Source organism: Stegostoma tigrinum, chromosome 10 (assembly GCF_030684315.1).
Source record: "Stegostoma tigrinum isolate sSteTig4 chromosome 10, sSteTig4.hap1, whole genome shotgun sequence".
In the NCBI taxonomy this organism is placed as follows: Eukaryota; Metazoa; Chordata; class Chondrichthyes; order Orectolobiformes; family Stegostomatidae; genus Stegostoma; species Stegostoma tigrinum.
Window position 1 is genome coordinate 84,169,216 of NC_081363.1, and position 21,932 is coordinate 84,191,147.

Below are 21,932 nucleotides of genomic sequence, written 5' to 3' on the forward strand. Positions count from 1 at the left end.
AAACCCTCCTGAGACATCAACTGAACTGTCACCCCGCCTTCATCCCTTTGAGCCTGGGAATCTTTTCTGTTTCGTCTTAATTACCCATAAAATCTTTCCTAAAGCCTCCTCAGCTTGAAATTCTAACTTTTCGAACCATCTCGTCAAGCAGTATTCCCTGCAGCAGCTTCAGAGGACTCTCCTGGCGAAGTAGTGCTGTAATTGCCTCTGGGTCAGGAGGTCCAGGTTTAAACGTCACCCCATCACAGTCAGGTCTTGTAACAGCTTGATTAAAACTACACTTAATAATCATCCAGGATCTGAGAGGCCTGTATTCAACATTCCATCCCTCTCTCTCACTCCATCCCATAACCCTGTGAGAAAAGGGACAGAGGATTGTGAGGAGGACCTGCCATTGGGTGGGTTGGGAGTTGCAACATCCCCACTCCAACATTCAGTGGTAAAGTCATGTGGTTGAGGGGAGAAATCTTCAATATCCTTCAGGAGAAAGAACATCCCGGAGAAAAAAAAAACTATTGCCAGTAACCAATTCCATTCCAGAGACATTGAAACACTGTTGCAGATGGTCTGTCAAATTACTTTGGCTTCTAGAGATCATTGTATTTAAATCAGTCGGTCGCAGATTTGACTCTGAGTGCTGAGGGAGAGCCGCACTGTCAGAGGGTCAGTGCTGAGGGAGTGTTGCATTGTCGAGGGTCAGTACTGAGGGAGTGCCGCACTGTTGGAGGGTCAGCGCTGAGGGTGTGCCACACTGTCGGAGGGTCAGCGCTGAGTGAGTGCTGCACTATTGGAGGGTCAGCGCTGAGGGTGTGCCGCACTGTCGGAGGGTCAGCGCTGAGGGTGTGCCGCACTGTCGGAGGGTCAGTGCTGAGGCAGTGCCGCACTGTCGGAGGGTCAGCGCTGAGGGTGTGCCGCACTGTCGGAGGGTCAGTGCTGAGGCAGTGCCGCACTGTCGGAGGGTCAGCGCTGAGGGAGTGCCGCACTGTCGGAGGGTCAGCGCTGAGTGAGTGCTGCACTGTCGGAGAGTCAGCGCTGAGGGAGTGCCGCACTATTGGAGAGTCAGCGCTGAGGGAGTGCCGCACTGTCGGAGGGTCAGCACTGAGGGAGTGCCGCACTGTCGGAGGGTCAGTACTGAGGGAGTGCTGCACTGTCGGTGGGTCAGCGCTGAGGGTGAAGGGGAGAGTTTTGTACAGTGCCCTGCATGATACCTGCCTTCAATAAACATCTCAAAAATCTGATAATTATCACATTGCTGTTTGGGAGCTTGCTGTGCGCAAAATTAGCTGCAGTGTATCCCACATTGTGAGAAGACAAAAAAAACTACTTCTTTAGTTGTGAAGCAATTCAAGATGTCCGATGCTTGTGATCGGCGCTATATAAGTGCAAGTCTTTTTTTGGAGGACAGGGTCACCCCAGCGAGAATGTCTGATAGAAACTGGGATAATAAGCATCAGGAATATTCTCACCTGGAACTGGTCTGGACCAATCCCTTAGGGCCTTTACCTTTTTCAGTTTGGGGTAACTAGTTTACATGCAGTGGCCTCATCCCAATACCTCCAATTTCCCACCCCATGAGTAACACACTTTAACAAGGCACTTCCCTAAGTTGTCCCTCTAACTGCGGCTTCTGGCACATTCCCAGGAGGGATCTGATCCCTGCTCATGGACCTTCCAGCTATCACTGTGGTTACAATGCACGTGAGACCCCAAAAGCCCACTCTTTCAGCCTGAAAGGTAGCAGAGGACTTGTCTCACCCTAACTGTACCACCCGATACTGAAGACATCATGTTGGGAATGTGCTGTCATGGTCATAGTCACATCAACCCCGCAATTTCTTATCCTCTGGCACAGCAGATGTGAGGAGCTGAATGGCCTGCTCCTGCTCCCAGAACATTCATAGGGATATGTACAAGGAATGCGTTAAGGGTTATGGCCCAAGAGCAGGATAGGCTGATTATCTTGGAGCTTGATGCAGGGCTATGGGGACAGAGTGGGGCAGTGGGATTAGTTTGGGATTGATATGAGGCAATGGGGACAGAGTGGGGCAGTGGGATTAGTTTGGGATTGATATAGGGTAATAGGGAAAGCACGGGATAGTGTGAATAGTTTGGGATTGATACAGGGCAATGGGGAGAGAGTGCAGGGCAGTGGAATAGTTTGGGATTGATACAGCGCAATGGGGAGATTGTGGGGCAATGGGCATAGTTTGGGATTGATACAGGGAAATAGGGAGAGTACATAGCAGTGGGAATAGTTTGGGATTAGTACAGATAACCGGGAGAGCGCGGGACAGTGGAAATAGTTTGGGATTGATACAGGGAAATGGGAGAGCGCAAAACAGTGGGAATAGTTTGGGATGAATACAGGTAATTGGGAGAGCGCGGAACAGTGGAAATAGTTTGGGATTAATACAAGTAACCGGGGAAGCGCGGGACAGTGGGAACAGTTTGGAATTGACAACAGCATAATGGGGAGAGCGCGGGACAGTGGAATAGTTTGGGATTGATAAACTGTGACATAGTAAAAGCACAAAATGGCTAAATGGCCACCTCTCGTGCCAGAGGGCATTATAGTTCCATGTTAATTTTTTAAACCAGTTTCCTCCACACTGAAGCACGTGTTTACAAGGAGAAGGGAAGAGGAGGACAGAAGAGATGCAGGCTAGAGGATATGAGTTACCGTTTGCACACAGGTTCCTGGTGCACCAGCCCACTTTCTGCTCACAGTTTAAGCCGGTGAAGCCCAGTGGGCAGATACAGCTGTAGGGAGTGCCCTGTGATCTCTCGATGCAGGACCCACCATTGAAACAGGGTGAGTCAGCGCAGGTGAGGGTGCTGACCTCGCAGTGTTCCCCAAAGAAACCGGGGAGGCAGGAGCACCTGTATGAATCTTCCAGTTCCTGCAACATAAGCACATGAGGAACAAACTTACCAAAGGTACACTCCCTCCAGAGTCTCTCTCTCTCTCTCTCTCTCTGCGTGTCTGTTTGTCTATCAGTGAGCGTCGTCCACACCAAAGGTGGACATTCAGCCAGTTGTTAATATGCTGTCCCTCTGCGAGAACCTCGGTTGGTCCCACAGTGCTGTCTGCTTTTTTTGTCCTTCTATTATCTATAAAATGACCTTTCTAACACCACAGCTTTAAATCCTGCCTACTGCCCACCCCCACTCTCCACCATGGATATCCACCTCTCCTTGATGGATATCCCCCCCCAGCATGGATATCCACCTCTCCCTGATGGATAACCCCCCCAGCATAGATATCTACCTCTCCCTGACGGATATTCCCCACTCCCCACCATGGATATCCACCTCTCCCTGATGGATATCCCCCACTCTCCACCATGGATATCTACCTCTCCCTGATGGATATCCCCCACTCCCCACCATGGATATCCACCTCTCCCTGATGGATATCCTCCCACTCATCACCATGGATATCTACCTCTCCCTGATGGATATCCCCCACTCCCCACCATGGATATCCACCTCTCCCTGATGGATATCCCCCACTCTCTGCCATGGATATCCTCCTCTCCCTGATCGATATCCCCCACTCCCCACCATGGATATCCACCTCGCCCTGATGGATATCCCCCACTCTCCACCATGGATATCTACCTCTCCCTAATCGATATCCCCCACGCCCCACCATGGATATCCACCTCTCCCTGATGGATATCCCCCACTCCCCACCATGGATATCCACCTCTCCCTGATGGATATCCCCCACTCTCCGCCATGGATATCCTCCTCTCCCTGATGGATATCCCCCACTCCCCACCATGGATATCCACCTCTCCCTGATGGATATCCCCCCACTCTCCACCATGGATATCCTCCTCTCCCTGATGGATATCCCCCACTCCCCACACTGGATATCCCCCTCTCCCTGATGGATATTTCCTCTCCCTGATGGATACCACCCCTCATCCTGATAGATATCACCCTTCCCCAATGAATAGTGCCCCCCTCCAATGGATGGCCCCCTCTCCCTGATAGGTATTATCCCTCTCCCCAATGGAAATTCCCCCCCAATAGATATCTCCTCCCTCCCATCTTCCTGATGGATATGCCTCCCCGATGGATATCCCCCTCTCCCTGTTGGATATTCCCTCACCTCCCCGACAGATATTGTGCCACCCCCTCCCTGATGGATAGATATCCCTCCGTCTCCCCGATGGATATCCCCCTTTCCTGATGGATATTCCCTGACAGATATTGTCTCTCCTCCCCTCCCTGATGGATATCACACTCTTCCTAATGGATAGACCCTTCTCCAATAGGTGCCCCTCTCCTGCCTGGTAACCCCCTCCCCTGCTGGGCCCTCTGAGCTGGTTGAGGCCTAGCCAGGCCTGGCCATGCCTTGAGCTCTCTTACCGTGCAGGTACCCCCGTTGCGGCAGGGGCTGCTGTCACACTGGCGAAGGGGAGATTCACAGTTGGTGCCGGTGTACCCGGGCTGGCAGGTACAGGTGTAGCTGCCCTGCCCAGTGTTGGTACAGGTGGCATTGTTCAGGCACGGTCTGTTGTGAGTGCAGTAGTTGAGGTCTGGGGGTCAAAGGCAGAGTCACAAGGTCAGTCACAACACATGTTCGGGGAGGGGGCTGCAGGGCACCCACCCCTGATCCGCGGAGGGGGCAACTATCTAATGACCCCCACCCACCCATCCCTAGCTTACGACTGTTAATCAACCCCCAGCTTCGACAAACCATTACTGAGCACCTTCTCCCCCCGCCCAACTTCTCAGGGGCAAGTGTTAATAAACATCAACGCCCCCTTTCCAAGGGCAACCGTGAATGAAAACCACTGTGAATGAACCCCATACACCCCCAACGCAGGGATGAATGTTACCCCCTCAATCCCCTGGGGGTGACCACAACTGAACCCCCCACAACTCATATAATCAAAGAAGGTGACCAAAAGGAATAACATGCTCTGGAAGGTAAGGGAGTGGGTGGGGTGGGGGGCTGCAGATTGGGGGTCTAGATTCTGTGGAGAGGGGGTGGGGAAAGTGACTGGGGGCAGGGGCATTTGGTGGGGGTAGGGGCATGGGGGAAGGTAAGTGGCAGAGTTACCTCAGGGAAGGTCCAGGGACACTGTTGAAGGGGCACTGTGAAGGACACAGGGGTGGGGGTGGGAAGACAGAGACACTGTGGGAAAGAGGGACACAGGTAGGAGGGGGGCCAATTGGGTGGGGCATGGTGGAGGTAGGGGACACTGTGGGGAGGATGACGCAATGGTGAAGGGGGGACGCTTGGGGGGGTGCGTGGGACACTGTGGGGGAGGGGGCAATCTGGAGGGGCTGAACACTGTGGGGCAAAGGGACACTGTGGGATGGGGGATACTTCAGAGGGTGGGACAATCTGTGGGAGGGGAACACTGTGTGGGTAGGGGGGACTACAATGGGGGAAGGGACACTGTCTGGGTGGGGCAAATCATTGGGGGAAAGGCACACTGTGGGGGGAGGGGCACACTATGGAAGGTGGGGGTGCTGTGGGAGGAGAGATACACTGTGGGGGGGGGGTGAACGGTGCAAGGTGGGTGTGGGCGACACTGTGGGGGAGGGGGACACTGTTGCAGGAATGGGATGGGCAATGTATGTGGGAGGGGCACACAGCTCAAGAGTGTATGAGGCAGTGTAGTGGGGAGGGGGTTGAGTGAGAATCTGTCCTCGCAGTGGTTTATTCTCATCATTTCCCGCCCCTGCAATTGCACGTATCTCCCAGGGTGAGGCAGTAAGACTCTCCCTGCTGCTGCTCTCTCCCAGCATGCTCAGTAACAGGGAGCATGCTGTGAACTCCCTACCCTTGCCCTTCAAGAACCAAGTGATCCACCATTAGTCAACGTCATTGCGAGTTTCGGAGAGTGAAGTGGGGCGTTGGCTCGGACCGTGGGGAGCTCCTTCCTGTGGAAGGCTTGGATTTGGGAGCAGCCAGCCCATGGCTAGATGGCAGGGGACCATTTCTGAGGATGGGACTGGAGCACTCACCTTGATTACAGAAAAGACCACCCCAGCCTTCCTTGCAGGTACACTGAAAGGGCTGCTGGCAGGTTCCATGTAGACAACCAGGATAGTGCATGCAGAGATCACACAACGGGCCCTGCCATCCGTAGTGGCACCTTGTCAGGGGTGGGGTGGTTGGGGAGAGAGAGAGAGAGAGAGAAAAAGGCACAGGATTAATCACATCACGCAACAAACAGGAAGGCAGTCACAAACGCAATCTTCTGTTACAAATGTAGGAATAAACCCTATCATCTGATGCTGTGATAGTCTTTGTCAGGGGAGGTGTTTGTAAAGAGAAGATATTATCACATCACTAATTAAGGAGTTAGTTACTGCAGTAAGGAGGCTTATCTTGGAGAGCATCGTCCAATGAGGCTTTTTTTTGTGGGTACAGCTTGGCTCCTAAACAGTCAGAGGAGCCAGTACGCAGACAATTCACTGAGTTGTGTAAAAATAGTAAGCAGGTAATTCGAGCAAGGGGTTTCGACTTTCAGCTGGGGATAATTGAATGGTTTGCAGGTGAGTCAGGTTTCTTGAAATGGATGCACGAGAACTTTGAATGCCCACGTGAGGAAGGTCCAGCAAAGGACGGCACAGTGCTGGGCCTAATTCTGAGGATTTTGGGAATGGAATCCTACATCCTTGCTGGATCTGGCCTATATGAAACTCCAGATTCACGGCAATGCAGGTGGCTGAACTGCCCTGCCTGAGATGGTTCTAGCAGGTCGCTCAGTTCAAGCGCAATCAGAGACGGGCAATAAAATGCTGGCCATGCCAGTGATGCCCACATCCTGTGAATGAATAAAGGAGATAAAAACCACAGGGATATTAGAAAAACATTTGAATATTTCTCTGTCCATTATTAAAATATTGGAAGTGGAAGAACAGAGCAGCTTGGTTGACAGCTAAGCACCAGCCAACTGGGTCTTGAAGCTTTTTGCTTTGGAGGGACGAGGAACAGAGGGTGCGACAGGGTAGAGCGACAGCCATGTGCCAAAATCTTCAAGAATAGATTGTTGACAGTTTACAGAACGGGGATGTGTCTCAGTGTTGGGAGTGTGTGTGTCTGTACCTGTGGGTCTATGTGTGTCTGTCTCTTTGTATGTGTGGCTGTCGCTCTGTGTCTGTCTCTCTGTCTTTGTGTGTGTGTGTGTGTGTGTGTGTGTGTGTGTGTGTGTGTGTGTGTGTGTGTGTGTGATAGAAAATAGGTTCAGGAGTAGGCCATTTAGCCCTTTGAGCCTGCACCACCATTCAATATGTTCACAGTTGATCATGCAATTTCAGTATCCCATTCCTGTTTTCTCTCCATTCCCCATGATCCCTTTATCCACAAGGGCCATGACCAGCTCCCTCTTGAATAAATCTAATGAACTGGCCCCAACAGCTTCCTGTGGGAGAGAACTCTCTGAATGAAGAATTTCTTCCTCATCTCAGTCCTGAATGGCCCACCCCTTATCCTTAGACTGTGACCCTAATTTTGGACTTTCCCACTATCAGGAACATTCTTCCCACATCTCGCCTGTCCAGTCCCATCAGGATTGTATATGTTTCTATGAGATCCCCCCTCATTTTTCTAAATTCCAGTGAATACAAGCCCAGTCGATCTAGTCTTTCCTCATATGTCAGTCCTGCCATCCTGGGAATCAGTCTGGTGAACCTTCGCTGGACTCTCTCAGTAGCAAGAATGTCTTTCCCCAGACGAGGAGACCAAAACTACACACAATACTCAAGGTGTGATCGCACCAAAGCCCTGTATAACTGCAGCAAAACATCCTTATTCTGATACTGTCATCTTCTCGCTATGAGGGCCAGCATGCCATTAGCTTTCCTCACTGCCTGCTGTATGCCAACCTTCAGTGACTGTTCCACCACGACACCCACGACTCATTGCATCTCACCTTTCCCTAAACTTCTACCATTCAGTTAATAATCTGCCTTCCTGTTTTTGTGACCAAAGTGGATAACCTCACATTTATCCACATTATACTGCATAATATGCAACTGTGTACATTCATATGTGTACATGTGTGGGGGTCTCTGTGTATGTCTGTCTATGTGCGTTAAGTCTTCACGTGTGTGTCTGTGTGTCCACAGGTGGCGGCTGGGGAGGGTCTGAGGTGAGGAGGGATGTGTTGTGGCAGGGGTTTTGGGCTAGGATCAGCTGGGGCAGAGTGGGGTGACTTCAGATAACCGGAGTAACACAGAGTGGCAGGGGGCAGCCACAACAGCGAGAGGAAACCAGAGGATGTGGTCCGAATGAAGGCCCTGCGTTGGTATGACGTGTGCGGCGGGGCGATGTCCCGTTACTCGCTGCCCATGCTCCTCCATCACTTACTTGCACTCGCCTGGTTGGTCACAGTAGCCATGATCCAAGCTGCATCCAGCCTGGCAAATCGCTGGAGGGAATTAAACAAAAAAAACAGGAGAAGATATTGTAAATCTGAGGCAGTGACAGACTCATCCCCGGTCCAGTAGTAAACTACACCGCAAACACCTCTGCCCCTGCTCCTTTTCCTCACCAGTAATAATGCCCACGGTGACACGTTTTCCCAGCCCCACACGAAGGCAGGCAGCTGGCATGGTGGGAACACCACTGGGCTGGGAATTCTGCGGCCATGGCTCGGGGATCTGGTGGCACGGGTCTGCTGCCGGAATTTCGATCCAGTTGAGGCAATCCGCAGCTGAAACTGGTCTCGGTGGCCGTGTGGTTGGTGAATGCCCTCTCGGGGAGGCAAAGGTGCCACCCGTGACCCGGTCCGGCCCACGTGTGACTCCAGGCCCACTGCAGTGTGGCCGACTCTCTTGGAAATGGCCTTAGCTGGACGCTCTGGGAATAAATTGGCAGCAACGGGGTAGATGGGTAGAAAGAGCCCCTGTGCCATGAATGACTCTCCAGGACGGGTGGGGGGGGGGGGGTGCGGTTGCGGAGGTGGATGGATAGACAGAGCCAGGATGAAACTCCAGTGGAGCTAAAGAATGTACAGTAGCGGGGTGTACGGTCCACTGGTTTTCCCTCTGCTTGCTCCTCCACTCTCTGTGGGTCACAGTCATAGAATCCCAAAGCAGCGTGGAAGCCGTCCATTTGGCCCATCAAGTCCAAACAGCCTCCCATCCAGGCCTAACCTCCTATCCTATCCCCACAACATGGCTAACCTACGATACTATGGCCGATTTAGCACGGCCTGCGCACCTTTGGAACTGGGGGAGGAAAACCGGAGCGCCGCGGGAAGCCCGTGGCGGAGAGCATGCAAGCTCCGTGCAGGCTGTCGGCCAAGGGTGGGATCGAAGCCGGGGCGGGGTGGGTCCCTGACACTTGGAGGCAGCAGTGCTAACCGCTGAGCCCAGCCACTGCGCCGACGTTGGTCTCGGTGCTCCGTGCCCCTCCTTACGTTGTGAGCAGTACTCATTCTGCCAGCCCGGCAGGCAGTGCCTCTGTCCCTCCTTGCCGCAGGTGTAGTGCCCGAAGGTGTCGTTCCGGGGCCGGCAGTAGTCGGAGCATCCCTCTCCGTAGTAGTGTTGGCTGCATACCACCCGGTACGAGTAGTGCAACTGAGTGTGCTCCCCTTGTAGGGAATCCTGGGCCCAGGCTGTGCCCACCGACTGGTGCCTCTGGATGGCAAAGCGGCTGATCAATGTCTCAGGGCTGGTCACATCTGCGGAGAGCAAACAGCCCAGATTAACACGGAGGGTTGGATTCATTATTAATGCCGCGTGTGCCGGGATACAGTGTAAAGCATTGTTTGGCGTACAAAGTCATATCTCACGCAAGGCGGCCAACATCGTCAAAGACCCATCACACCCCGGTAATAATCTCGTACAACCTCTTCTGTCAGGTAGAGGATACAGAAGTCTGAACACACTCAGGTTCAGGAACAGCTTCTTCCTGGCCATTATCAGACTGTTGAATGGGCTCTGTAGCCTCAAATCAAGCTGATCTTGCCTAGTGCACGCCCTGTGCAATCTAACCTGTGCGCCTCTGTCCAAATCTCTTTGATCTGTACGTCAGCACATCAGAGCAACAGAAAAGAGCACAGAATGAAGGGTTACAGCCACAGGGAAGGGGTGCAGAGATGAGTCAACTCTAACAGGTGAGGGGTCCATCCGTAAGCCTGATAACAGCGGGGAAGAAGCTGTTCTTGAATCTGTTGGTACATGTTTTTAAATATTTGCACCGACTGCCCCATGGGAGGGTATAACTGGGGTGGGCGCGGTTTTTGATGATGTTGGCTGCTTTCCCAAGGCAGTGGGAAGTGTAGTCGGAGTCAGTGGAGGGAAGGCTGGGGGTTTGTTTGATGGATTGGGCTGTGCTCACGACTCTCTGCAATTACTCGTGGTCGTGGGCACCAGCAGTTGTCATGCCATGCCATGACGCATCCAGATAGGATGCTTTCCGTGGCAGCAGCTATAAAAATGAGTCAGGACCACTGTGAATTCCCTTAGCCTCCTCAGGAAGCAGAGGCGTTGTTGTGCTTTCTTGACATGTGTCAACAGGGATGGGCCCAGGACAGATTCTTGCGGATTTTCACTCCTGGGTACGTGACGCAATGTAATTGACTCTCACCTGCCCCCTAGATGATTAGGGATAGGTACATGACGCTCCTGACCATCTCCACCTCCGCACCAGTGATGCAGGTGGGCACACATCCTCCAGTCCATTTCCTGAAGTCGATAACCAGCCTTGTCATTTTGCTGGCGTTGAGGGAGAGATTGTTGCCTGCACACCACGCCAGTAAGTCCTCTATCTCTTTCCTGCACTCTGTCATGTTGGAGGGTTGAGATCCGACCTACGATGCTGGTGTCTTCAGCAAACGTGTAAATGGAAGTGGCTAAAGATGAGGGCAGAAATGCCACGGAGGCTACAAAACCAGGGCAATTCAGTCCCTCCTCATTCCATCCTGGGCTCCCTTCCCATTGACACTGCAGTAGCTTGGCCCAACTATTACAAGAGCATCCAGTTCCTTGGAGTGATGATAACCAACAATCTGTCCTGGATTTCCCACATAGATGTGATGGTCAAGAAGGCACAACAATGCCTCTTCTTCCTCATTCAGCTCAGGAGATTTGGCATGTCCATATCAATCCTGACTAACTTCTACAGATACACCATTGAAAACATTCTGTCTGGGTGCATAACTGTCTGGTACGGCAACTGCTCTGCTCAGGGCCGTAAGAAGCTACAGAAGGTGGTGTGCACAGCCCAGATCATCACGGAAGCCAACCTTCCATCCATGGACTCCATCTACACGGCTCGCTGCCGCAGACAGGCGGCCAACATCGTCAAAGTCCCATCACACCCCAGTAATAATCTCCTACAACACCTTCTGTCAGGTAGAAGATACAGAAGTCTGAACACACTCAGGTTCAGGAACAGCTTCTTCCTGACCATTGTCAGACTGTTGAACGGGCTCTGTAGCCTCAAATCATGCTGATCTTGCCTAGTGCACGCCCTGTTCAATCTAACCTGTGCACCTCTGTCCAAGTCTCTTTGATCTGTACATCCTTTGCTTACTATCGTCTGCCTGTATTGCTCATAAACAAAGCTTTTCACTGTATTTCGATATACAATGAAATAAATAAATCAATCAATCACTCTCATTAAACCAGGAGCTAAACACCGGGCACTGGCTTATTGCCAGAGACTGGTAGCTTCACAAACAAACAAGAGACCACCAAGACTTGGGGAGCTATGATCTGGTGGTATTATCACTAGATTATTAATTCAACGACCCTTAGGTAGTGTTCTGGGAACGAGGGTTCAAATCCTGCTATGGTCGAGAGTGGAATCTGAATTCAACAACTCTCTGGAATTCAGAGGGGAAACTGTTTCCAATTGCCAGGGGGAATAAAACTTATCTGGTTCACTAATGGAAAAGAAATTTATCTCCTTCCCCAGTCTGACCTACATGTGACTCCAGATCCAAAGCAATGTAACTGACTCTCAACTGCCCTCTGGGCAATTAGGGATAGGCAACTTTTAGGGAAGATACAGGAGGAACCTCCTCAGCCTCTGTGTGGATCTCCCTGTGCATTGGGTCAGTTGGGGATGGCAGACTCGCCAGGAATGGGGGGGGGGGGGGGGTGATGGGAAAGGTAGAACTGTGCTGGGGTGGGGATTGGGGTTGGGGGGTGTGGACCTGGCTGTCCAGAAAGAATGAAATGGGATGGGAATTGGAGGAAAGTAGCAGGGGAACAAGGCAGGAGCGGCAACCATCAAACCTGGGCTTTGAGAAACCATCTGGGGTATGTGGGGGATTCAATGCGAAAATTAAGCCCAAATCATCAAGCATTTGAGAGAGCAAATAAAAAAGTAACAGTTTCAGATGTCAACCACACAGCTGATTCTTCAGTTCCAAAACCGATGAGAGAAAAACAGAGATCCCAGAGTGGATGCGAGAATCAGACGCACAGTTGAGGAGGTAGACAGATCCTGGAGTGATGGTTATAAACTGTCCCAACTTATATTGGCACATAAATTCCGGAATTAACTGATCCTGAACTGATAACATCCTCTATCCATCATTTTTTTGTCTGGTCTATGCACAGTTAGAGCAAGGAGTGAGGTCCATTATAGCTAGAACAACGAATGAGCTCAACATCACCGGAACCAACTTGATCTGGCCCAACTCCTCAGCCAACCAGTGCACCTGGGGTTTAGGTTGCCATAGTAACATCCATTTTTCCATGCATGTTGTGGTCTGGAGTTAGGGAAAGAGGTGGCAGAGTCTCCCAATCTTCCTTGTATCACTTTGGCTGACCAGGAATATCTCCCACTCCTGCCATCTACCATTGGGGTTTGTTGGAAGCTGCTGCAAATGGTCAAGCTGCATTGTGAATGCACATTTCTTGGCTAGGAGTGCTCAGCTGCTGGCTCAGAGGCAGGGACGCTACCCACTTCTCCCCACACCACCACAACCCCCCACCCAACACTACGTGCCCTGAACAGCACGAAGATTGAATAAGGCACCCGATGAAAATCTGTCCCAGGAAACGGGTGATGAATGTCGGAGTTGATGGGGGTCGTGGGTGACTTACTGACCTGGTGATGAGATCAGCTAAGTGAAAGGTGACAGAGGGTACTAGCACTCTACAGACAGTGGCATGTGGCTTGTGAAGCACTGTCAGGATCAGTGCTGGCTTCTCTACATTTGTCGGCAGCTGCAATGAAGGGATAGCAAGTCACCAATTCAAGTCTGCAAATGACAGGTGACCCAAAGCTATGTGGATCACTGACGCTCAACCTATGGCTTGTCAGATGAAAATTCACCATCACGGACCCCGTCCATTTAGTTATTGCTCGTAATAAGCAGAATGGGAAAATGAAGGATGTTGTGAAACTTGGAAGGGTTTAGAAAGGTTTTGCCAGGGTTGGAGGGTTTCAGCTACAGGGAGAGGGTGAATAAGCTGGGACCATTTTCCCTGGAGTGTCAGACACTGAGGGGTGACCTTACAGACGTTTAAAAACCATGAGGGGCATGGATAGGATAAATAGCCAAGGGATTTTCCCCGGGGTGGGGGAGTCCAAAACCAGATGGCATAGGTTTGAGGTAAGGGGGAAAGATCTAAAATGGGATCTCAGGGGCAACTTTCTCACGCAGAGGGTGGTGCATGTATGGCATGGGCTGCCAGAGGAAGTGGTGGAGGCTGGGACAATTACAACATTTAAAAGGCATTTGGATAGGTATATAACTAGGAAGGGTTTAGAAGGGTATGGGCCAAACGGGACTAGACTAATTTTGGATATCTGGTCATCATGGACGAGTTGGACCGAAGGGTCTGTTTCTGTGCTGTACAGCTCTATGATTCTATTGGCTGACAACAGAGTGCTTTAAGTTTTTGGGGGGCATCAGCTATTTGCCTGCAGTGTTGAGCGAGATGGGGGTTCCCTCTGTCTCTCTATCCTTGGCAGCTATATTAGGGTTAGGGTAAGGGCATTACACAGAAATGATTTTTTTTTCTCCCCAGACAGGGAGCAGGACCTCAAAGGGGAATGGAGCTTGCTCCTGGACATTCCTGCTTGTTCACTTCTGTTAACAGTTCACTCTGATGTAAGGACCCTCTGTAACGTCTCTCACGTTTCCTTTGAAATGGTTTTGCTCCATGCTTTGGGAAGCTCCATACTCGCACAGTGGTATGAACAGGAATGGTGCCAGGAATAAGAAACCTCAGCGACGAGGAAAGATTGAAGAAGTTGGGGCAGCTCTCCCCGAAGAGATAGACTGAGAGGGATATCGGATAGAGGTTTTCAAAATCATGGTAGGGCTGGACAGAATAGACAGGGAGAGACTGTTACTGCTCTTAAAGTAAGAGGGCATCGATTTAGAGTGATCTGCAAATGAAGCAAGAGAGGAATGTGAGAAAAATCTTATTCACTCAGTGAGTGGTTAGGGTGAGGAGTGCGCTGCCAGGAAATGTGGTGGAGGCAGGTTCAATTGAGGCGTTCAAGAGGATGATTATTTGGATAGAAATCGTGAGCAGGGATATGGGGAAAAGGCAGGAGCCTGGTGCTGACAGGATGGGCCAAATGTTCTGTGATTCTGACAGTGGGAAAAACCATGATAAATGGATTTTTGATGTGAACTCATCAACTTTGAATAGAGACGGGATTGACTGGAGTACTTCTTAGGGCAGGATAGGCTAGAACCACTGGAGCTTTGAATAGACTGAAAGGCTTGTGTGCATTGATCATTAAAATACCATCAACACTGACAGGAACTTCACAAAAAGCAAGTGAAATGCTAGCTTTTACTTCCATAGAATTGAAGAGTATAAATCAGCTGCATTGAGGTCCTAGTTACAGTACAGTGGAGTAAAGTGAGTGCATCACACTTTAGAAAGGACACAACTACGGTGAACGATGCCCAGATTAAATTGACACGAGAGTTTACTCAAAGTAGGATGATATTTCCTGGAACTTTGAAGATTAAGGATCAGTGAGGGCTCAATGGTTTCCTTTTGTTCCTATGGAAACAGATGGACAGACCCGAGAGTATTCAAAAAGCTGTCAACGTACACAAATCCTGCAGTGAGTAATCCCAATGTGTGGAATCATAGGTAGTAGGAGTGATCCTGGAGTGATAGAGACAAACAGATTCTAGAGTGTTCAAGACTCGCAGATTCTGGGAGTAATCTCAGGGTGGCAAAGATGTACAGATCCCAGACCAATCCTGGTGTAATCCTGCTTCGAACCAGTAGAGACAGAGGGACACAGATCCTGAAGTAGTGGGCAAACACATGGCCCAGCATGACTGAAGTCTCCGCAGCTCCTGCAGTGATCCTGGAGTGACACAAACAGGCAATCCTGGATCGACATTCCCAGAGTGATGGGAACAATCCCAGAGTGATGGGGTCAAATCCAGAGTGATGCTGACAGTCCTGGAGCGGTAAAGACAGACAATCCTGCGTGATGGGGATAAGCAATCCGGCAGACTGGGAACATCCCAGAGTGATGGAGCCAAATTTGGAATGGTGGGAACAATTCTGGAATGATAATAACAATCCTGGAGTGATGGAGACAGGCAATCCTGGAGTGATGGGCGCCCATCCCAGAGCAATGAGGTCAATCCAAGAGTAATGGTGACAGAATCCCGGAGTGATGGGGGTGATCCTGGAGTAATGGGGTCTGTTCTGGAGTGGTGGGAACAATCCCAGAGCGATGGGAACACTTCTCGCGGAATGGGGTCTATTCCGGAATGATGGGAGCAATCTTGGAGTAATGGGGTCTATCCTGAGTGATGGGAAGAGCCGAGAGAGGTGGGAACAAACCTGGAGTGATGGGAACACAATCCCAGAGCGATGGGAGCAGGTTCTTGAGGAATGGGGTCTATTCCTGAGTGATGGGAACACAAATCCCAGGGTGATGGACTGGGTGTGTGGGTCTTTGAGCCACTCTCCCCAACAATTTTGTCAGCTTCTGCCTAAACCCCATTCCTGAAAGCCGGTCAAAAAAGGGCGGTACTGATTTGTTGCAAAGGTGTAAAACGCAGGAAAAGGCCGTCTTGACTTCTTGGCAAAGCTCAGCTTTTCTCACCAGCTCGGTTTCCCACACCAAAAATAACCGAGAGGAAGTTGATTGTGTTGTGAACACTGGGGGAGATGAGGATCTGCTGCACCAGCACTGAATAAATGGGAAGCTGTAACTTCATAAAAACAAAGCACTGCAGTCAAACTAAAACAAAACCAAAACAACAACAAACAAAAAAAAACAAAAGTGGAGGGAGTCTGCGAGAAGCCTTTGTTCGAATTTATGACAAATAAAACAAGTAAGACTGTAAAGTGGGGCTGGGTCCCAAGAGCGGTGCTCGTGGAAGATGCGGCTCGCTGCCGCCCCCTCGCGGTCTGTGGCACTTACTGGGACTCGGCAGGTTCGAGGCAGAATTCCAGGCTTCAATGATCAGAGAGAAAGTTCCCTGTCAAACATGAAGAGACAGAGACTTGGAGTTAGCAAACCATCGCCCGGTTGCAGCAGGCAGAAGATTTATATCCGCGTACACTGGGTACGGCGTTAAGGGTTTCATTCGGATTGGTTGCCTGATTTCTGAGGGGGCCCGGGGTTAGTGAACATACACCACCGTCACCCCCCCCACCGCCACCCCTGGCTCTCTAAAAGGGCTCCTGTGTTGGGTACAACTGAGAACTACTCGCCTCACATGTGCATCAGCATGGTTATTATGTCCCTGCACAAGATCATCTTCAGTTTGTATTTCTTCGCGTCTCTGTGTTTTGTGCATGGTTGTGTCTGAGTGTGTGTATCAGTGCGTTCGTGTCAACATGTCTCTTGTTTTTGTGTGCGTCTGTGTGTCAGCATCTCCGTGTCTGAGTGTATCTCCGTACCCGACTGTTTCAGTGTGTCTCTCTCTATATGTGTCTCTGTCTGTGTCTCTGTATGTGTGTCTCTCTCTGTATCAGTGCCTGTGTCTCTCTTGCTCCCTGTCTGTGTCTCTGTATGTCTCTCTCTCTCTCTGTCTGTCTGTGTCGGTGTGTCTGTGTGTTCTGGATATTGAGTGTCTTGCCAGTGCCCGTGTCTGCCCTTCTCACTGCTCAGTCCACGCCGTCAGGTTTGTAGGGGGTAGCGCACCCTCACATTAAGCCCAGGGTCCGGTTCCCAATCTCATATTACGCTTTATTTATTTGAGTTCATAACTTTCTGCACAAGGTGAGCTGTCAGAGTGCAGCCACCTCCCCAATCCCCCCTAAACATGCGCATCGGTTTGCAACACACTCTCTGTCTCTCTGTGCCTCCCTGTCTCTCCCACTCTCTCTGTCTCTCTGTGCCTCGCTCTCTCTGTCTCTCTATGCATCTCTCTGTGCCTCCTTATCTCTCTGTGTCCCCCAGTCTCTCCCTCTCTGTGTCCCCCAGTCTCTATCCCTCTCTGTGTCCCCCAGTCTCTCTCCCTTTCTGTGTCACTCTCTGTCTCTCTGTGACCCCAGTCTCTCTCCCTCCCTGTGTCCCCAGAGTCTATCCCTCTCTGTGTCCCTCAGTCTCTCCCTCTCTGTGTCCCCCAGTCTCTCCCTCTGTGTCCCCCAGTCTCTCCCTCTGTGTGTCACTCTGTCTCTGTCTCTTTGTGCCCCAGTCTCTCTCTCTCCGTGTGCCTCTGTCTCTCACCGGCCATTTGAAGGTGAAGTTGATTCTGAGCGGAGCCTGGCTGTCCGGCACTGTGAATGAGTTTGTGCCCAGCAGCGGGGTCAGTACATTGCCGTAGGTGCACGGCTCCGGGGACACCACCTTCTGGAAATGTTTCAGACACACCCGAAAGAAGGTTCGACATTCAGGCACACAGCGGTTCCCGGCAGCTAACAGAGCGCCAGAGTTCTCAAACTGTCCGATCCTCAACTCGAATGTACCGCTAGCAGACACCTTTCAAAAAGACAGACACCGAGATCAGCGCGGCGAACAGAGAGAAGTGGGGGGGGGGGGGGGGGTTGGTGAGGAGGGAGAGAGAGAAAGGGTGATGGTGAAGGGAGATAGAGAAGGGGTGATGGTGGCGGAAGGGAGAGGGTGATGGTGGAGGGAGGGAGAGGGTGATTGTGAAGGGAGGGAGAAGGTGATGGTGAAGGGAGGGAGAGGGTGATGGTGAACCGAGGGAGAGGGTGATGGTGAAGCGAGGGAGAGGGTGATGGTGAAGTGGAGGGGTGGTGGAGAATTGACAAGGGAGAAGGAAGAAGGGAAAGGAAAGATAGAGTGCGATGTAGAGAAAACTAGAAAGATAGCGACAGAAGTAGATAGCATGATAGAGAGAAAATTAGAGGGAACCAGATATTTATGCATATACAGAGTGTGTTATAAAGGAAAGGGGAGAGAAGGATAAGGCGAGAAAGACAGCCGTTTCGAGAGAAAGAGAGGGAGCACGATGTAGAGAGCATGGGAGAGAGAAAGATCGACGACATACACGCAAGGAAGGGCAGGGAGAGAAAATTAATGAAATGAAGAGAGACAGAAATTTGAGAGATTAATGTACAGAAAGATGGGGAATGTTTAAATGGGAAGGAGCTGAGGAAGAGAGGGGGCAGAGTCAGGAAGTGAGGGGGTGAATAAGGAGGTGAGTGCTGGAGTTACCTGGGGAACTAACAGCAGAAAGAGCGCAGTGCCAATGCTGGGGAAAGCTGCCATCGCTGGGTCTAACACTGTCCCAAAGATCGCTTTGCTCCTTTCCCTGTGCCCGGCTCCCAGCAGCAGATTCCCAAACAAACGCGGGGGTAGAAATCCCAGGAACTGGCTCCTTTCTGCAACAAAAACAAAACCCCCTCCGCTGGAACGAGAAACCAGGCGTCAATCCGGAGTTCCAGTGCTGGTTAGGTTTCGCTCCACTCCGGCTGTGGGACTGGAACTGGAATAGCTTCCTCTGTGGTAATGTGTGTCTGAATATATATGTGCGCGCGTGTGTGTGCTTCTCTTTCTCTGACACTTACTGTGCGCCTGCACTGCTCGGACTCCCTTTAAATAGCGACGCTCGATTGGCCAAGCTGTCAATCAAAGTGAGACGAGCATCTGTGTCTGCATGTATTAAGTAGCCTGCCACTCACTGCTTTACTCCTTTCTCTGTGTGTGTCTGCGTGTCTGTGTATGTATCTGTGTATGTATGTGTCCATGTGTGTCTGTATGTCTGTGTGTGTCTGTGTCTGTGTGTGCATGTGTGTCTGTGTGTGTATTTGTGTCTGTGTGCGTGCGTGTGTCTGTGTGTGTATTTGTCTGTGTGTGCATGTGTGTCTGTGTGTGTATTTGTATCTGCGTATGTCTGTGTGTGTGTATGTGTCTGTGTAGTGTGTGTGTGTGTGTGTGTGTGTACCCTTTTCACTCACCCACCTTTTCCTTTACCAACTTGTTATAAACTGCCTGCACCCTAGAATCACTCACAGCTCCCGTCCCTAGTCCTCCCTGTGGTCAGATCTTGCCCCACTTTTTAAAATCAGTCCACATTCACCTTAAGAGAGCATATTTGCCTGCTAACTCTGTCAAGGTCACCAAGAGCTTCCTCACGCTCAGGATCCCATTTATTAATGATAATGCCAAGTTCCAAGAGAATTTTATTGTAAACGACCAACACAATAGTCTCCCCCCACCCCCCTGCAAGATTGTTTCTATGAAATCTCTAACTTAGTCAATTGATCCCTCACTGTTAGATCTTCTTATAAAAATATCTTCCAATCAAGCTGAGAGTAGGTAGGATTTGAGCACAGCCTCACAGCTCCAGTCGTGTGCCATAAGAGTTAGACCATAGGGCTACATTTCAATATTTGAACCACTTCATGTTAAATAATGCACAAATTGGTGACATTTCTCGAGCTATTTCTGAAACCCCTCTATCCCCATCTCTCTCTCTCACACACACACAAACACACACACACACACACACACACACTCCCAATCTACCTCTGTGTCTTGACACCAGGTTTATTTCTCTCCGTGCAGAGAGAGCTCAGATTTCGAAGTTGGGTGAGGATCTACTCCTAGCACCTCCCAGCTTCCCCCCACCCCAGGGGAGTTGTGTCCTGCTCACTGACAGATCCATTGGGAATGGGTTGGTGTTGGAGAGGATAGAGGTAAGTATGATGCCTCATGTAGCGCTGGGCATTTAGTCCCAAGCACTGAGGGCACCATTTGCTCTCACATTGACTTCACAGACGTAAGTATCTCTCCACCTCATCAGAACGTGAGATACAGGAACAGGACATGTGGTCCCTCAAGCCTGCTGCACCATTCAACAAGATCATGGCTGATCTGATGGTGGACTTAACTCTGCTTTCCTGACTGACTCTCCACTCAGCTATAACCACATAACCTTTGGCTCCCTCGAAAGATCAAAAACCTGTCTATCGATCAGCCAAGTTTAAACACAAATACAAGGGCTGGCCAGAGGCTAGAAATACTGTGATGAGTAACTCACCTCCTGACTCCCCAAAGCCTTGTTACCATCTGCAAGGCACAAGTTAGGGAGTGTGACAGAATACTCCCCATTTGTCTGAATGGGTGCAGCCCCATCAACACTCAAGAAGCTTGATACCATCCAGGACAAAGCAGCCCGCTTGATCGGCACCACAACCACAAATATCCACTCCCTCCACTGCTGAAGCTCGGTACCAGCAGTGTGTACCATCCACAAGCTGCACTGTAGAAATTCACCAAAGACCCTTTGAAAGCACCTTCCAAACCCATGACCCATTTCCATTTAGAAGATCAGGGGCAGCAGATATGTGGGAGTGCAACCATGTGCAAGTTCCCCTCCAAGCCACTCACCATCCTCACTTGGAGATTTATCACTAATGCTTCACTGGCACCAGGTCTAAATACTGGAATTCCCTCCCTCAGGGCATTGTGGGTCAAATTGCAGACCAAAACTGAGTGCATTACCCTAGGTATGATCTCAACAATGTGCCATGCAGCTGTTGGAGGGCTTTCCTACTTTTATACTCCATCTTGCTTGTTAAAAATAAACAACCTATTTGTGTCACTACTTAGTTGCTGTCCCTGTGTGTTGCCATTGCATGATTCACATACACAGGTGGTCTCTTCATTTAAATTGCATTCTGATTTTATACTCTTTCTGCCAAGGTGGACTAGGTCACTTCTTTCCACAATTATACACCATCTGCCATATTTTTGCTCACTCATTCTCACGCCCCCGGCAATCCCTTTGTATCCTCCCCACAGCTTGTTTTCCTACCTCTCTTTGTATCATAAGCACATCTGTCTGCAAAATGCTCTGTTCCCTCATCCAAGTCTTTAATACAGATTGTAAATCATTCCAGCACTGTCGCACTTTGCTAGTTACAGTTTGTCGACCTATAAAAGCCTCATTTAATCCCAATTCTCTGTTTCCAGTCAGTTAGCCTGTTATCTGTCCTGCTGTTACATCACTCCCAATGCCATCATCTGTAATGATCGTTTCTGTGGCACCTTGTTGAATAGTTTTTGGAAATGAAATAGACTACATGGTGTAAGGTGAAGGGAGATTTCCTTGTCAGTGGTGATGGGGAGACTGATATAGACAATAAGGGCTAGTCTATCCATTTTGATGTATTTTCCAGCTCACAGTCCTGATAGATGTCAAGGCTTCTGGTCCCTGCACTCATTGCCTGATGTATTAACAGGACGATAGGTCTGTTAAGATGCAGAAGCATGGCCATTCAGCCCATCATGTCTCCGAATGATCATCATGTCTTTGTGCTATTCTCCTGCCTTTTCCCATACCTTCGCACATTGTTACCATGCAAGTAAACATCCAATGACCTCTTGAATGCCTGAATTGAACCTGCCTCCATTAGATTTCCAGGCAATGCATTTCTGACCCTCACTGCGTGAAGAAATTGTTTTCTCAGGCTATGAGATTAATGGGTCAATGCACGCAACCTGTCCTGTTCAGTGAGGGAGCTGTAGGGGAAGTGATGGCATTGTGATGTTATTGCTGGACCGGTAATCCAGAGCTGTTTCC

At 50.3% G+C, this 21,932-nt stretch overlaps 1 protein-coding gene across 1 annotated transcript in view; it reads right to left on the minus strand.

Annotated features, from left to right (window-relative positions):
- The window catches only part of dll4 (delta-like 4 (Drosophila)), a 36,856-nt gene extending 17,958 nt beyond the window's left edge, over nucleotides 1–18,898 (minus strand). Inside the window, exons 1-8 of the mRNA XM_059649322.1 lie at nucleotides 18,560–18,898; nucleotides 17,609–17,860; nucleotides 16,355–16,412; nucleotides 9,396–9,659; nucleotides 8,342–8,402; nucleotides 5,992–6,122; nucleotides 4,381–4,550; nucleotides 2,681–2,900 (exon numbers count right to left, since the gene is read on the minus strand). Of these exons, the coding sequence (XP_059505305.1) occupies nucleotides 2,681–2,900; nucleotides 4,381–4,550; nucleotides 5,992–6,122; nucleotides 8,342–8,402; nucleotides 9,396–9,659; nucleotides 16,355–16,412; nucleotides 17,609–17,860; nucleotides 18,560–18,613 (1,210 nt within the window). The 5' untranslated portion in view covers nucleotides 18,614–18,898. The remainder of the gene's footprint in view (nucleotides 1–2,680; nucleotides 2,901–4,380; nucleotides 4,551–5,991; nucleotides 6,123–8,341; nucleotides 8,403–9,395; nucleotides 9,660–16,354; nucleotides 16,413–17,608; nucleotides 17,861–18,559) is intronic.
- Between the last annotated feature and the right edge of the window lie 3,034 nt (nucleotides 18,899–21,932).